This window comes from Nannobrachium achirus, assembly GCF_963921795.1.
Source record: "Nannobrachium achirus genome assembly, chromosome: 8".
Classification (NCBI taxonomy): domain Eukaryota; kingdom Metazoa; phylum Chordata; class Actinopteri; order Myctophiformes; family Myctophidae; genus Nannobrachium; species Nannobrachium achirus.
This window is the reverse complement of record NC_137817.1, coordinates 45,585,674-45,603,858: the sequence shown is the minus strand read 5'-3', so window position 1 is coordinate 45,603,858 and position 18,185 is coordinate 45,585,674. Positions and strand designations below refer to the sequence as shown.

At 44.1% G+C, this 18,185-nt stretch overlaps 2 protein-coding genes across 2 annotated transcripts in view; both read right to left on the bottom strand.

Moving 5' to 3' along the window:
- Nucleotides 1-18,185, bottom strand: part of ecel1 (endothelin converting enzyme-like 1) — a gene marked incomplete at both ends in the record, with an annotated part of 51,725 nt that overhangs the window by 25,190 nt on the left and 8,350 nt on the right. Inside the window, one exon of the mRNA XM_080731650.1 lies at nucleotides 4,726-4,948. Within this exon, the coding sequence (XP_080587776.1) occupies nucleotides 4,726-4,948 (223 nt within the window). The remainder of the gene's footprint in view (nucleotides 1-4,725; nucleotides 4,949-18,185) is intronic.
- On the bottom strand, nucleotides 8,505-10,199 carry LOC308289399 (CSC1-like protein 2; the record flags this gene model as incomplete). The annotated part of the gene is made up of 1 exon (XM_080731092.1): nucleotides 8,505-10,199. The coding sequence occupies one exon, from the start codon at nucleotides 10,197-10,199 to the stop codon at nucleotides 8,505-8,507; it is 1,695 nt and encodes a 564-aa protein (XP_080587218.1).

The window sequence follows — 18,185 nt, the reverse complement described above, 5'->3', positions numbered from 1 at the left end:
ATGGGTCGTTCACACTTTCGTTCACACCCCCGCCCCTCCCCCTAAAAGCCCCGGCCAGCAGACAGGACGTGGGCGGGCTGTACTCGCGACGTAATAAAAACGCTCCCGCGATTGTGTTTTTCACGGGACGATCGCACTATGAACGATCACTGAAATGAACAGGATTGCCCATCACTAGAAATAACACATCAACGGAAAGTAATGAGGGTTCCTGTCCCCAAGAGCAGTGTACACTTACTTAAAGGAGCGAGAAACCCCGCCTGTTTATTTGTTTTATCAGAATTCAGAATATGAAAAGAAATCTAAAATGTAGGAGTGGTTTCTAAAATGTTGGAGTGAATAGATAAGCCACTTCACGCCAAACTAATGGTACGCCAAGAGCAAATATGTAATGAGTGGCACCAAATATTTCTTTTCTACCCAGAAACTGGAAGAACACAGAAATAGCAGAGACAGCAGAAAGCTCTGAATCCACAAGCCTATATGGGCAAATTGAACTATATCATTGCTCCCTATCACAAGTGATTAATTGATATAATATATTTATAGAAAAAATGATTTGGGGTTTCATGACTCTTTAAGTACTGTACCTAAGTACAGTTTTGAGGTATTTGTACTTTTGAGGTATTTCCCATTTCCAATACTTTTACTCAGTGGTGCAGTGGTGATTCAATGTTTGCAGCTGGGGGTCGCGAACGTCGCTCGACACCTACTATACAGGTCTATTGATATGCAAATAGGCTAGTTTCTTTGTTAAACAGTTGTCGAGGTGTGAACTTCGGGGGGTGCGAGACCCCGGCTCAGAAAAGATATGGGTCGTCGCCGGGGGCGTGTGACCCAAGACTACTGCAACACTGCTTTTACTTCTACTACACTGAATCTCGGATCTTCTATTTCCAAACATTTTGTACTTTTACTTGTGTTGTGTGGACTTACTTGTAACAAGAGTATTTCTATATTGCATTATTGATACTTTTACTTATGCAAAACATGTGAGTACTTTTTTCCACCACTGCTCAAGAATCAATGGAGAGATCAGCATTATTAGAGACAAATGCAAGTATGCCTCAGTGTTTAAACTATGGCCTCAATTATGTGTACCAATATATCTGTGCCAATAATTCATTTGCAACTTGCAGCCTTAGTACTGTAATAATAAAGCACTGTAATGTTGTGAACTGGTAGACTGGCTATTGTTGCTTAATGTTCACCCCAGAATACGGACCCTTCAGCTACAAATAGGGAATGAAAATGAAGAGAGGGAAGAGGGGACATGGGTCTTGGTTCTCGTTTTAATCCTTGCGTGCTTTAATTAATCACTTTATACACTCCATTACCTCGATGCACAATTGGAATTTAAGACCCTGTAACTTATTAGCGGGGCCGGATCTAGGCATAGGCAAGGGGGGGCAATGCCCCCCTAAATGCCCTGTCTGCCCCACCAAACATGATGGCATGCAAAAATCGGCCGGTATGATATCAAACCGGCCGCATCGGTAACCGGATGGTCACTGACATAAATTCCGGTGCACAGCATGATGCTCTGGACTAATTTAAACATTAGCAAATAGCAGCCAGTCTACTTAGTGGCAGCCTATAACAGAATACAGATGATGCTGATTACCTTTGCAATGTAAGGATATATTTCATAATCCTGTGTCAATGTAGTCTCAAAGAAGAAGGAAAAAAAAAAAAAGCATCGCAAGGCTTTCCTGCCTCCAGTCCAGACGGTCCATGCAGAAGGAGTTTACTTTCACTTTCATTTGACAGAAAGCAACAGCATTGCAAAAGCTGTTGCAAGCGACAGAAAAAGCCATCCTATAAATGTCCCTTTATTTTAGCCAGTTTCAAAGGAAAACCACCTCCCGTTTCTCTGTTGTTGGAAAAAAAAAGTCAGTTCACTTTGCGTGGTGTCATGTGTGTCTGTCCACACGCTGGATTAATTAATGCATGTCCAGGTGAAGCCTGTTAAAGGTCGTTATAGTATCATCCGATAGTTTCACAAAGTACATTAAGCAACAGAAATGTATTATGTAACATTTTAAGTCCCTTACAGAGGTTTTACAACCCAAAACAACAGGAACAGCCAGGGTCATGAGGTAATATTTTGCCCTTAAATATTTGAAAGGAAGGAATAGACTAGAGTCAGACTACTGTGACACAAGGTAAATTTCTCACCTTGAAGACAATGAATGCAACCAGGACCTTATTTATTTTAGCTTTTAAGACAATCGTTTTGCTTGTTAAAAAGTATTTATTCAATAATAATATTATTAATAATATTTGAAATAAATGATCTCAATATGTATACTAATAATTTTAAAATAAAGGTTTTGCCTTAATCATGCAGCTCTAACAGTGACACAGACAGAAGCAATGGCACAGCAATTATACAATATATACAGTAGTATGTATTTTTAACTTTAGGCCTTACAGTGAATGATCAGCTGGCATCAATATTATATCCATATCATATTAGACTGGATATTGTCTGTGATTTTGGATATTGTACTTTTGTGATTGATTTGGCATTAGTGTTCTTCTAGCTTATTGGTACTCAAATTGAAGTATGTCTTGTAGGCCTACTTGGCCTGAAAAAAGGGTATTGGAGCAACCCTATTTTCTAGTTCATAGCTAAAGAAATCGGTATCGGAAAATCGGTTTTGGCAGGTCAGACCTTCATAAAACCGGTGGATCGGTACCGGCCAAGAATTTTGCAATCAGTCCATCTCTACTAGAATATATAGAGACAGAGAGAGATAGGTGTAAGACCTGTTGTTTGTAATGCGTGTTATAGGTATAAGTGTGCCAAAATGCTTTGTTTTTTATGCATTTCGGGTGTTTTAGGGGGTTTGATCCCCCCATTTTTTTCCGCCCACGCCTCACGGCGTGGGCTGGAGGTGACCCCCCTATCATTTCTTGCTGCCCCACCTACTACTAAAGGCTAGATCCGGCCCTGCTTATTAGTATCTTAATTGGAACTTTGCAAACTCCTGAACTCGAGATTCAATTAAAGTACAGAGTGAATAATTAGTGCTCAAATACCTGTAGAACTCTTTCACACATATATTTGCCAGACCCATGAAATGGGTAGGCCTACATAAGCAAATGTCTGTCCGGGTTTTCTATATAAAGGGTATATATGATGATGACATGATGATGACATGCCTACAAAAGGCATGATGTCATAAATGATGATGACAGACAGGGGGTCTGGCACAACCAGGTTGACCTGGTCTAGTTTTAATATAATTTACTGAGCGACAGAGAGAGACAGACCGAGAGAGAGAGAGAGAGAGAGAGAGAGAGAGAGAGAGAGAGAGAGAGAGAGAGAGAGAGAGAGAGAGAGAGAGAGAGAGAGAGACCAGTGTGGAACATAAGACACTGATGTGGAACGAGGAGAGCAAGAGATAAGATAGAAAAAATATACATATAGAAAATAGATAGAGATACGGGGGGTAGGACCCCACTGAAGACCTTATGCCATGGACTGGACATGAGAAAGATACATATCTATGGAAAGGGATAAGAGCAGAAGATGGCAGGATTAAGAGTAGTGTGTGAGAGAGAGAGAGAAAGAGAGAGAGAGAGAGAGAGAGAGAGAGAGAGAGAGATGAAAGGTAAGAGTTAGGGACTTGACCTGGGTCACAAGAAAAGTATTGGGGAAGAGATTGACATGGATGAAATTCTCAAATCCTATAGCGCATCGACTCCATCAGAAACCACCAAACCATATCAGCAATGCTATCTGTCTATGTGTCGGCCCGTCCATCCATATATCTATCTATCTATCTGTCTGTCCCTCCCTCTCTCAGTACATGCATCCCTCTATCTATCTATCTATCTATCTATCTATCTATCTATCTATCTATCTATCTATCTATCTATCTATCTATCTGTCTGTCTGTCTGTCTGTCCCTCCCTCTCTCAGTACATGCATCCCTCTATCTATCTATCTATCTATCTATCTGTCTGTCCCTCCCTCTCTCAGTACATGCATCCCTCTATCTATCTATCTATCTATCTGTCTGTCTGTCCCTCCCTCTCTCAGTACATGCATCCCTCTATGTCAGTGGTTCTCAATCTTTGAGTCGGGACCCCCAGGGGAGTCCCAAAATTATTCCCCAGCCGATTAACTCAATGTCCAACGTTGTTTTCTCACTCAACTGTAAACAAATCAACATAAAGTTTAAGTGTATAGAGGGTAAGATGGGATCATTACTTTTTGTTCCCTTATTTAATACTGTGGTTTTGTTTTCATTCTGTGTATGTATACTATGTACGGTATGTATATGATTATGTGTATGTGGTTGTATTTATATATGTCTTATTATTAGTTATTATTAGTATTTTATTTTTTTATTTTGAATGCAGTTATTCACAACAACAAGAAAGCAACAACAATACATGGGTTTAATTCCATAGTCTGAGGTATAAGAAATGTACATTGATATCTGTGTCCTTTCTATTTGCAACGTGTCTGAGCTGAGCTGTCTGTCTGTTTGTCTTGTATTATTGAAAAAAAAAAGTCTATAGAGGGGTATCTACACATTTCTTAAGTGACAATTTAAGGACTTTTTAATACCCCTAAATTAAACATTGGCCATTAGAACCGTGTTATACAAAATCTAATGCAACTCGTATTGCTCGTCAGGGTGTGTCAGGGTGTGGGGGTCTCCACTTAAAATATGATTATTTTGTGGGTCGCGGCCTGAGAAGGTATACCTTGGCCTTGCTCTGAGAGGAGAAGTGCTGCTGGACAAACAGGGCTCCCAGAGCCATGCCAAAGTGTTTGTTGGCCTGTGTGAGACACAGTCTGCTCAGCTCCAGCTGCCTCTCTGTGCCCTCGATCTCTCTGGAGAACTCGTGGATGGTGCTGCGGAAGGCTGTGGACAGGTGTTCGCTCAGCGCCACCACGATGCGCCACAGCATGTAGTTGTGGAGGACCCTGGGAGACAGGGGTGGAGAGAGAGAGAGAGAGAGAGAGAGAGAGAGAGAGAGAGAGCAAATGAGACAACAGGCTAAGGTTAATTGAATTCATTCATTAAAGGTAGGCTAAGTGATTACATTTAAGTTTCAGTTTTCATGTGGGTGACAGGCAGGGGCCTTCCTCCAATTGTGATGAAGTGGGGCGGCCTTGGTGCGCGTAAGGCCTGCCCCAAATCGACCATGATTTTTTTCTCCTCACAGGGCAGACGGCTGAAGTCCAAATTTGCACCAAACCCTCTATAGTAACTGGTATTATCAGAACATAGACCCATGTGTGTTATTATGTGAATTAAATGAAATCACTTAGCCTACCTTTAAATAGTAAATTGTATGCATTTATATGGCACCTTACAGTGTGCACTACATTCACCCATTCACACACATGGCGGAGGCCAACGTAGAAGGCACCATCCTGACCATCAGGAGTCTTGCTCAAGGACACATTGCTATGATGCCAGGACAAACTTGGCATCAACCTCCTGAGCCACTGCTGCCACACGGTGGGTTTACTATAGATTCTTTCTCAACCTCAGCTAGACACTACTAACGCAATCATGCAGGTACAGCCCTCTGGTTGCATGCAGGGTTTTATATTAGCTTTCTGGTCGCATAGCACCAAGCATCGAAATTTTAACTTTCACTTCAATGCCCAGTGGCTTTTCTATTGTTATATTTCTCAGACAGCAGCATTGGGATTATATGTAAAGCTCTGTCTTCCCCTGTGTCCTGAGTTCCAAGAACGACTGAAAACTGGAGGAAAGGTATAGAGGAAGAGTGAGTGTTGACGTCGGTGACAGAGAGAGAACAGGGAACAAGCCAGGAGGACGTAGAAGTTAAAACAAAGACTCTGTGATCCCCTCCCTGTCTGTTCTCATCAGTCAGAGGGTTGAAGAAAAAGAACAAATGATGATTCATTCAAGTTTTCACAATCCCTTTCTCCTGTAAAAATGCACTAAGGCAGCTCTGTGCCCCCGCCGAGCACGCAGCCTATCTGCCTGCGGGACAAGTTGCAACCCCTCCCCCGCTGAGAAACCCCTCGCAGGCGTCAAGGCATGTTGTTGCTTTTCCAAGTGTTTATTCATTTTTTATGTTATATATTAAAACAAAAGTGCCTTGGCAGCACCAACCCGGGGTCTCGCCAACAAAGCACTTGTGAAGTGAACTTAATTGAGGAAAGAGAGAGAGAGAGAGAGAGAGAGAGAGAGAGAGAGAGAGAGAGAGAGAGAGAGAGAGAGAGAGATGGAGGGCAAGTTAAAGTGAATGTCATTGTACGTGTGACCTGTCTGCCAATCAGTGGGGTTAAAGGATACACATTAGAAACGTGACAAACATCAAAATGAGTATATGGCCGTAGCTTTGTCCATCTCTTCTTTACAGTCTATGGTTATGCTGGATGATGCTTATAAGTGCTTATGCTGTATAACAATGCATTGGAATAAATCTACTATATTGTATTGTGTATAACGTCTACTACTAAGACTCATCTTTATCATTCCACAACTGGTGAGGATACTCCCCCGGTCAGCAGATAAACTCCTACAAGTGCCACAGAGAGGGGCAACTGAACTTTGACCTGGGGATTTCTAGGAGGGTAGCCTCACCAGAAATGAGGGAGTGAGGGGAGTGACATGATGGTAGAGGAGGTCGCAGAGGTGGGGGGAAGCTGCATTGTTGAGGGCTTTGTAGGTGTTGAGTTGTATTTAGAAATGTAATCAGTGTCTGACTGGGAGCCAGTGAAGGTCATGGAGCACTGGTGTGATGTGGTCTCTGTACAAACAGACGATCTACAAGCACACAACGCCTCGCACCGCAAGGCGCTGTGTGCGTGTAGATCGGCTGTTTTCACTACCTTTGTGAGACAGACTTGTATGCTGAAGCAGTACGTTCTACCGAAAGTAGAACGTACTTATTATGCAGAATGTGCCATTTCACAAGTTTTCCAATGTATAAATGGTATGGGAATCTATTTCAAATAGCAGATCACAATGCGTCGCATCACAACACTTTCTGAGCTTGTACATTGGCTATTTTCAAATATATAAATATATATATATATATATATATATATATATATATACTGTAGGGTTGAAGTGGTGTTTTGTAATAATAATCACATTTTACAAAGAAACTAGAAACTAAAGCTCTCAGATAATTGTAGCAGAATAAAAGTACAATATTTGCCTCTGAGATGTAGTGGAGTAGAAGTAAAAATCACAACCAGTGTGAAGTGACCGGTGCCTTTTATGAGTAATCTCATTGCGTGTCCTGTGAAGATTGGCCAATGCGGGAAAGGGTGGGACGGACATACATACATACAGACAAAGCCAGCTGTAGGAGCAGTTAGCACCGCTCACAAAGTAAAAATACCTCAAAATTGTACTGCCACTGACGCAGACCTATGTCAGTTCCTATTAGAACGTCAGTTCCTATTAGATCTACGTCATTTGTGTTTTTAGTGATTCTGATAGAGGGCGCTCTTCTGCAGACCACAAGCGATCCCAGGACTCCAGAGGAATACAACCGGAAACAACTTCATCTAAAAAAAATTCACCCCGGCCGCTGTAACATTATCAGTTTTAGAAAAATCCATTTATGTCTGATTCCTTTTCCCAGATTGCGTTTTTGGTGAAAACAAGCTATATTCAATAATAACTCTAGAACGGAAGATCGCAGCCACAATGTTATTATTCCGGTGGAAAGAAGAAAGACGAGTCTGTCCAACGTCACGTCCTTTGTTTGCATCCACGTCGGGAACAAAAATCTGTGGATCTCGAAAGATAACACTGGCAGAGGCAGCAGTTATTAATAAATGAATACCCAGCTGTAAATGTGCAGTACAGTACTTGAGTAAATGTAATTAGTTACCTTACACCACTGCTCGTATAGTTTCTCAATATCATGTGCCCTCTGTTGAATTCTACTATTTATAATCTAGGTTCTATATTGTTTTTCATTGCTTGGAGACAAAGAGCGCAGGGATACATTTTACGAACCTGGACCTGAGCCTAGGCAAATCGTCGGGTGCGTAGCGTTGTTCCGACGTCTCATTGTTCCGATGTCCCATTAGTCCGACGATACCTAAACCTAAACTTAACCCTAACCTCAGTAAAACTATGCCTAAACCTAACCTTAACCCTAACCTCAGTAAAACGAAGCCACAATCCAACTGACAATGGGAGATCAGATGTCCATTTCAGTTAATCCTGATGCATTTAATGCATCAAAAATAGCCATCTGAAAGCTCACAGTGTCTTGCGTTGCATGGTTGGTGCGCGACTTTGTGTATGTTCCTGACAAGTTCTGCTTCTTGGACAGTGACAAGCAGGACACCTTGCCTGGGTGAATTTCTGCAAAAATGCTTGTTCTCTCTGTCTGTCTCTCCATTATTTATGAAGACTTTAAGATTCATAAAGTGGTGGAAATGTACGGATAAATCCATCATATTGACAGCCCTTGGGGAGAAAGAAACCTGACTGTTTAATAATAATTTGGATACCAGTCAATATTAACTGTATCTAGCTATGGCTGCTCACTAGTAATTGGTCATCATCTGGAGCTTCCTCATCTGGATCTTGATCCTTTAGTATTGGAGGAATGTACATGAACGTGTCGCAGGTCGAGGTGTCTAGGTCCTTCCAATGCTTCTCCTCGCTGTCAACTTTAGCACGCAAGCATTTAAAATGCCCAAAGAAGAGATGCATCAAGCCAGTGATGACAATGACGCTCAGAACTACAGACGTGAATATGAATGGTGGAGACTGAAACCCCTTGGTGAAGGTGAAGAAAAACACATAGAACAGACAGATAAGCGGGGCCACCCCCACGGCGGTCACGGCGGAAGAATGGATCTTTTTGTCTAGTTTGCAGGGCAGGTATGCGTAGTACATGTTGTATCTGTCGACGAAACGCTTATTAAACATGTACATCAGTCCAAAAGGGACGATGATTGGGCAGGCGATGCTGTAGGCCATGACTATAGTAAAGACACACATCATCCAAGCATAAGCTGTCGCGTAGTCAAACTCGTCGGCTTGGTGCTTCCTGACATACCTGCGGCCAGCCTTAGAACGGGCCAGAATAAGGCGGATCATGTATGTGGCAAAACCAGCAATGTTCAACAGTTCACAGGGTACACCGATGAAGGCTGAAGCAATGACGTAATTCACAAAGAAGGCTCCAATGTGGGGAAGGAACACACACTCAAATCTGTCTAACTCGTCTGCCTTTTCACCGAAGCCAAATAACCAGCCGATGAACACTGCCAGACTGGAGTGTCCCAATGAGGGTAGCACCAGGATCATGAATATTAAGAAAAGGTAGCCTTTGTACATGGCGAACATTCTGGTTGCTGACTGCGTCCAGTGGCCTTCCATATCCGAAGAGTGCAGAACGATGATGGGGAGAGTACAGGACAAGACAGACATAAGGACGGTGGGGAGAAACATTTTGAAAACTGGATTGAGGTTGTCGATTACTTCTGAATCTTCCATTGTGGTGATAAACCTGGCTGGGGTGGTGAGGTAGTACAACACGACGGATAGGCATAGGTTGATGAGGATGCAGCGCAGCCACCACTTGTACTTCTCACATGACAGATTCTCCCAGTAGAGGTTCCGCGGATCAGGGGCATAGGAGACAGAGATGTTTGACAAGTTGAGCTTGTGACTGTACTCAGAGGTCCTTGGCTTCCGGGAAAAAGAGCGACAGTAACCGCCATAACACTTGCAAGCATTGAAGTCCTTCATGATACTGTCGCTCATGGCCTCGTTACGGAAGGTGACAAAGGCCATTCCTAAGGGTTTACCTTTAACCTCCTCTTTCTCTTTCCTAAACTCCTCCTCCAGTTCCATCTCCAGCTGGGTGTAGTAGCTCAGAGCATCTGTCTTTTCGCCGCCTTCGATGATGTTATGGAGGTGGCCCAATAGCTTTGTTTTGAGGCTACCCTTTATTGGGAGATTGATCATGGCAGGCGTTCCCTCTGTATCATTCAATTCCTCATAATACATCCTGCTGAGCTCTGCCTTCTTCTTCTCGGATCGTAGAACCATCAGCTTGGCCACATCAAAGCACAAAGCAACGTGTACAACGATACATCCATCCCACTCATATGCCTGCTCAAAATGTTGCTTGATTTCCTGCTCGTCTGCATGCTTAGAGATTCCAGTGATGAATAAAGTGTGTCTCACAACCTTATCCTCTCTGTAGTGCATTTTGGATTTGTGCCGTCTCATGAAGTACAGTGTCAGTAACACGTATAGTAACGCAAAGATTGTGTGCAGCCATAGTTGTGGATTATCAGCATCTAAATTAGCAATCATTGTTCGCCCAAAATTGTAGGGGTTGTGCTGTTTAAAGATCTTTCCAGAAAAGTTGATTGGTAAGATGACCATAGAAGACAGTGAGCACATTACTACCAGCAATTGAATGATGTGGCGCTGAAAGGACATGTAGTGTTCTGCATCTTCCCCACACTTCTCCCGAATCTGTTCGTCACTGATGCAGTACATGGCAGTTAGCCAGGAACAAAAGCCTGGTTCTTCCTCAGTTCTATCAACGGAGGTGGGAATCGTAGTGACTGTCTGCATCGCCTCATTCTCTTTCTTTAAGGCATCTAGCTGCTGGTATTGTTGAGGTACATTTAAATTTGTGTCATGGGCCACGCTCGATACTTCAGTCATCAACGCAAGGCGTCCATGGTCGCCAAGTCTTTGCATGCAGGAGAACACGAGCACCATAATCAAGAACACTATGAAGTCCATGGCAAGGACAGTGAGCACCCCTCCAAAGTTCAAGCCTTTAAGAAGGTTACTGTGGATTTTGGTTGAATTGGTGCATATCTCTTTGCGCTGTTGCTCGCTTATTGCTTGTACTGCCCAAATGCTCACCATCAAAATTAGCACTCTCTCGAAATAAGCCATTCCTGTTAGAAGTCACAGTAGGCTGAAGAATCCAGAATTCTGTAATGAAAACTGCAATGAACACTAGCTTCTCATTCAGCAGCTGAGCTTATATATAGGCAGTGGATGTCACAAATAGGCCTGACCTTGCCTTGTGATTGGCCGAAACACAATGTTTCCAAATATATCACATTTCACAATTTTGTCATTCACTATTGTCCCAGGTGAAGGCACTGTTACAGCAACACACACATACGAGAGCACGCACACAAACCCTCTTCTAGAGCGATGATTCTCAAAAGTCTTGAGAATTTTTTTAAGGACCCCTTGGAATCCCGGACCCTACATTGAGAACCTGTGTTCTAGAGGGTACAGCCCCTAAAACCAGTAAGACTCCCTAATCGGGAGATAAGCGACCGTTGGTCGCTTATCTCCATAAATAGAGCAAAAATGTGTTTTTCCAAAATCTTCCTGATCCATGTTGTTGACATGAGTGTAGACATACTGTGTAGTGATTTTCGTGATTTTAGGGCAAAATCTGAATCGGCCTCATGGTGGCGCTAGAGGGCCATGTGAGAAATGAGGGGTGGGGTCTCCTCGCCGCCAAGGCGGACGAATAGGTACCGGCCCCGGCTCTCCCGGTCGCTCCTAGCCCGAGTTACGGCATTTTATGTGAGCTGCAGTGGCAGGGGGTCCTCCACTGGGGGCGCCACCACTTTTGCATCCGTTCTGGAGCACCAGGAGTGGGTGGTCCCCGGGAATGCCCCGTGAGCAGCCCCGTTGGGGTGGTCATTTGGTCATTTTTGCACATTTGGTAATTTTTTACACCTGGGGGTCCCCCAGGGACCTGGGGGTCCCCGAAACTCCGGGGGTCCTTGGAGGTTGTAGTTTGGCAGGCAAGGAGTGTGTGTGCAAAATCTGGCATGGATCGGGGCAACGGTTGCAGAGATATGAGCAGGGCAAAAGTGTGACGTGTGACGTGTGACAGAGGGAGTGACGGAGGGAGTGACGGAGGGAGTGACGGAGGGACAGCCGGTGGAGGTTTGGATAGTGTGCAAGTAACTGCGACCTACGGTCGCAACCATTTGTTTATGGCTCTTTCTGGCTTTGAATGTGGACTATTTTAGGTGTCAAATAATGTGAATGGCAGTAATATACTGTAGGCCTAAATGGTAAGACAAAAAGTATAACAATTAGTAACAGGAAAATTCAAGCAGAGATAACTGTTTAAAGCTGAACAAGTTGAAGTTTGAATTAAATTTGTAGCTCAAAAGATGTAGACTACTGTAGTTTTAACTGCCAAATAACGTGGATGGCAGTAATATAAATGATAAGACAAAGTGTGGACTAGTTTTAAGTGGCAGAAAATGTAATATAAATGGTAAGACAAAATTAATTTCCCATAGGAATTCACTGGGAAAGTGTTTTTTTCAACAATCTCAAAAAGTATAACAATTAACGAGAAAAATATAAGCCGAGATAACGTGTGTAAAGCTGAACAAGTTGAAGTTTGAACGGAATTTATAGCTAAAACAATGTGGACTAGCGGCCAGCTCACTCCTCAAGCAGTGAAGGAATCATGAGCTCATTTCTCTTTTGATTTCTAAAGAAGAATAGAATATTTTGCATTATGTTCTGCTCAATGTGACAAAAACTGCCAATAATACATGTAGAGATAAGGCAAATACAATATATTTATTCCATCTTCCAAGTAAACCTTGAGTCTAGGATGTACAGGCTATGCTACACACACACGTTTTGCTATTTATATGGCAAAACGCTGAGGAAAAAGGCTACAGACATACGACATATGACATCACTAGACAAACAGATGCTACGTACACACATTTTACTATGACAAAACGCTGAGGAAAAAGGCTAAAGACACACGCACAGCCACTCTATGGTTTACGTGCTACACACACGTTTTGCTATGGCAAAACACTGAGGAAAAAGGCTACAGACACACAACATATGACATCACTAGACAAACATGATACTACGTACACACATTTTACTATGGCAAAACGCTGAGGAAAAAGGCTACAGACATACGACATCACTAGACAAACATGATGCTACGCACACACATTTTACAATAGCAAAACGCTGAGGAAAAAGGCTACGGACACACGCACAGCCACTTATAGGAGCGGTTTGCACCGCTCAAAAAAGATAAAGTGGATAAAAAATACAATATCATTTGTATGCGGTTACACCGTCATTTTCAGGCGCATTCTGTAACCTACAAAACATTTATATTTTAACAAACCCGATAAATGCCTTGGAAAAATAAGATTTTAAAATATGTTTTTTGTCAGGTGCCGTTGGAGTGGCACACTGGCAACCAAAAAAATAAGTTTTTGTTTTTTAAGCGGGGATCCTGCAAGGAGCCAAACGCTCCTAAATCTGGCTTTGTCCATGTCCTGAGAAAAGGGTCTCCCAGGGTCAGATTGGCCAAGCTTTGCGGGACGCTTAATGAAACACTCTGTCGAGGTGCCAACTTACACCGTGTGCACTCGTGGCCATATATGGCTTTGGTGCTGTTCAGTGCTGTCTGAATGTATGTGGGCGGTCTTGTACCAACTTATTTATATCAGGTTTCGCTTGTTGTTGGTGACGTCACCAAATCAGCACTCTAACCTAACGCGGACAGTTTAGTGTAGGCAGATGGGCGGGCGCGGTGAGTCTCTCCGCATGTCTCCAGCCAATAGCATGTGTTCTCCTCCCCCCACCCCCCTCTGCTCCTCTGCTCAGCGCAGAGAATGCTGGTGCGTCATGACGTCAACACATTTGGTGCGACGCTCTCTGCACTCTGATTGGTTAGGGAAATTCTACACTTCCTACAACAGTGATCATAACGTGATCGCCCAGGCTTCTTTTTCTTTCCGATCGCCTAAAGAAGTCTGGGTTTCCGAGGCTACCAAATCAGTGACGTCACCCTGTGTTTTTAGTAGGGTTTTGCCAATGGATGACGTAAACACAGACGCACAGGGACGCACAGATACACCAAACGCAGTACTTGCGCCCTCTGCTGGAGCAAGTAATAATTAACTGGCGACTTGTCATGACCAGCGTGACGTCAAAGACGGCCACTTGACACTTCATATAACATACAGAGAACCAGCAGCACAGAGGAAAGACAACACACACACACACAAGCTAGCCCTTGCAGAGGCACAGTGCACACATAACTGATTTAGCTGAGCCTGTTTATAAACTATATAGTAAAGTTACAGTATATACTGTAGGCTAGCAGGAATAAAGTTAAATAGGAGTGGGCGCCGGGTACCTTAAAAGAGCTTTTGTAACCACGAGAGCAAGAGGGTAAATACATGGACCACGCCACACAGGTCCATTTGGTTCCATTTGTCCCAGGGCCGGATCTCCCCATAGGCAAGGGGGGGCATTGCCCCCCTAAATGCCCTGTCTGCCCCACCAAACAAGATGGCATGAAAAAATAAAAATATATATATTTCGTTTTTTTTTTCCGTTTTTTTTTTTTTTTTTATATTATGCTACAGCTGTCGCACCACCAAAACCAACACCATTTCATTATATATACATTTTAAAAACTCCGATCGCCAATGCCATCTCTCTCCCTCTCTGCACCTCAAAAGAAGTAAAACAAATAATAATGTTCCAGCCAGGCCAGCAGCTCCGCCCCCGATATGCGTTGAATGCGTAGGAGGGAACAGCAGTCAGTCTCGTCTCGACCTTAATATTATAACTCTATGGTCTCGACAGACAAGTACACGCACCACTTCTGGTTGCCAACTAACTTCAGTTTTATCCAGCGCATTAAGGAACTAATCGAGAGAAGGAACAGTTTGTTTTTTAGTTGTGCTTGCAGCTTGTTTCACTTTAACTTCTGTTCTCTTTCTCTGGCTCTTTCGGTCAATATGCGTCGATTTCTGGTTTCTAAACCTCGCGACGCGAGTAGCACTGCTGCTACGGCTCCAGTCAGTCCAGAGGCAGGCTCCGAGCCGTCGTCGACTCGGGGTACAGCTGCTCCTCGACCCGACCCAAACCCTAACCCCCAATTGAGTTCCACAAGCACGGCAACAAGCTGAAAGCGTCGCCGTTCGCAACGCAGCAGCGGCCGCCGACAACAGCACACAGGGAGCAGGAGGTAGAGCTGCTGCTCCTCGACCCGACCCAAACCCTAACCCCCAATTGAGTTCCACAAGCACGGCAACACAAGCTGAAAGCTTCGCCGTACACGACGCAGCAGTGGCCGCTGCTAACAGCACTGGCTTAAGCACAACAGCACCATCACAGCCCGCTAATCTTGTGTTTCCAAAACGTCATTTTGGCAAGACAGCACGCGCATTCAGCCCGGGCTGGTACCGTGGAGGAAGACCATGGCTGGAATATTCAGTGAAGCTAGATGCGTGCTTTTGTTTTCCTTGTCGCAAATTTGGAGGAAATATAATGTCATTGTCTGTCTAGTGTCATGTCTGTCTGTCTGTCTATCTATCTAGTGTCATATCAGTGTATCAATCTATCCATCCAGTATCATATCTATCATCCATCTAGTGTCATCTCAGTGTCTCAATCTATCCAGTATCATATCTATCATCCATCTAGTCTCATATCAGTGTATCAATCTATATCTATCAGTTTATAGTATCATTTGCATTCATCTTTGTCAATCACATCAGTTTATATAGCTATCACACCAGTAACATGTCTGTCTTTTGTCATCACATTATTTATCATTTCTTTAACCTTTTGTTGTTTTTTTTGAGCGGTGGTCACAACGCTCCTATACGTGGCCGTGTGTGTGGGTCTGTCTGTCTCCGTCCGTGTCTGTATGTAGCCTAAACTTCGGCGCGTAACTAGTGCCGCACCATTTACGCCACTCGCGCAATATATACATCAAAATGTGCGGCTCGGCCGGGAATGGTGTGCTATTACCTTTCGTTCCGATCCGCCTTACCATGCCGACGTAATCGGCAAAAAACGACGCTTAATTGTCCCCATTGACTTATAATGGGACAATGCAAGAAATCACTTTCAAGTATTTTTCTCTCGTAAACCATTGGAGCTACAGTTTCAAACCTCGGAGAGGAGATTCATAATGATTTTAAGAATGAATCGAAAAATAATTACATCACTCGGCCTCATGGTGGCGCTATAACGGCCTACTTTACGTTTTGCCCCGTAACTCTTGAACCGTAGATCGGAAAATTAAAATTCTTTTTTCCCTGGATTCCTTGGGTCAAGACGCATCTCCCCATATAGGCCACGCCCATTTGCGCCAGGATCCGCCATCTTGAATTTTCTCCAAAACACACTTTTTGCTCCTTTTCCTACATATTTTCTTCAAATGTCACAAAAATCGGTACACATGATCTATGAGGTGAGTAAACCACCGCTCAGTTCACACGGGTGTGATTTTCTTTTTTTTTTAAACTTTTTTGTGTATTTTATTTCTTAAGTTCTGTGACTTGTACTGTACACAGCATGGTGTGGTGTGTCATTGGTATAAGTGTGCCAAAATGCATAGGTTTTTATGCATTTCTGGCGTTATGACCCCCAAAAAGGTTGCCCCCCTGGCATTTCCTCTCGCCCCACCTACTACTAGAGCTTACATCCGGCCCTGAATTTTGTCCCCTCTCAGAATTTAATTAACACTACATCTACATTTGACCTGTCTTAGCCTGTGTGCCAGCAAACACAATTCAAGCCTCCAAATCGGCTTTTGAGTCAACAAACCTTTCAATTTAGGATTGCAATCGCGATGTACCGGTAACATCGACCGGTACCGGTACACGACCAGCAACAGCTGCCACCCAGAATGGAGAAAAGCACATGGCTGGATTAAGAATCTCTGGTGGTTCTGAGAACATATACAGTATTTTGGCTAAATATGCTTCTGTTTACACATGTCTGTAGAAAACCCTCCGATGCTTTAATTGATAGCCTATTTCTGCTTTTTTGTGCCCCAAGTTGGAATCTGCAGCTCAGTCAGCAGACTGAGCTACGTCAAGAAAACTCATGAGGGGTCGAGTCGCGACTGCACCGCTGCAACCTAACTATTCGTTTAGCGAATGTCTGTCCGGCGTCTGTCTGCAGTACTGACGTCATACTCTGACTTCATAGTACTGACATCACAGACTGGCCTGGACACGGAACACCATGTATGGGCATAAAGATCTGCCCAACGGGCACTCCAACATGGAACACCATATGTAGGCATAAAGATCTGCCCAAGGCACTCCAACAGCACGGGACTAGTATTATATATATAATATAATATAATATAATATATATATATATATATATATATATATATATATATATATATATATATTGTAACTTTTAGCGGACTGAGTGGGGCAGCTCGCTCCAACCGGGACGCGAACCCCAGCAGACGAGGAAGCAACCCGCAACCCCAAGAAGGCTAGCTCGCTTGGTGGAGTGAGTTACGGCCTGATCTCTACCCCCTCCTCACAGAAGCGCGCCCCCGCGCTTCGCGATTCACTGCCCACAGCCGGTCCTTCACGTCCCTCACGCGAGGGCACGCTCCACGGGTTCGCCCGTCTGACACCAATGTAATGTTTAGCAGACTGAGTGAGGCAGTTCGCTCCAACCGGGACGCGAACCCCACCCGCTTGGATCTGTGAGGAGGGGGTGGGGTTCGCGTCCCGGTTTGAGCGAACTGCCTCACTCAGTCTGCTAAACGTTACATTACCCGCAACGCCAAGAAGGCTATCTGTGAAGCGTGAAGCGCGAGGGCGCGCTTCTGTGAGGAGGGGGTAGTGTAACCACCCTGCAAGAGATGAGGCCGTAACTCGCTCCACCAAGCGGGCTAGCCTTCTTGGCGTTGCGGGTTGCTTCCTCGTCTGCTGAGTGGGGGGCTGGGGTTCGCGTCCCGGTTGGAGCGAGCTGCCTCACTCAGTCCGCTAAACGCTACATTGGTGTCAGACGGGGCGAACCCGTGGAGCGCGCCCTCGCGTGAGGGACGTGAGGGACCAGCAGCATTCTTGGTGACATCACCACCAACAAGTGCAACCTGATATAAATAACAACACCCACATGAAATCTTTGGGCTCGCTGAAAGGCGAGACCAGTCTTTGGGCTCGCTGAAAGGCGAGACCAGTATGTTCTCTCAAATCAGCAGGAATCACTGCTGTACTGTCATTTTCTAATAAACATTCATAAGATCAGCAATGTATGTTTCCCTGCCATAGCCCGAGTTTCCAGAGTTTTTATAGTACTACATTCCCTGCCAAACCCGAGTTTCCCGAGATTTAAATGTATTTTATTTTTCTTGGTTCCTGATTGACCTAA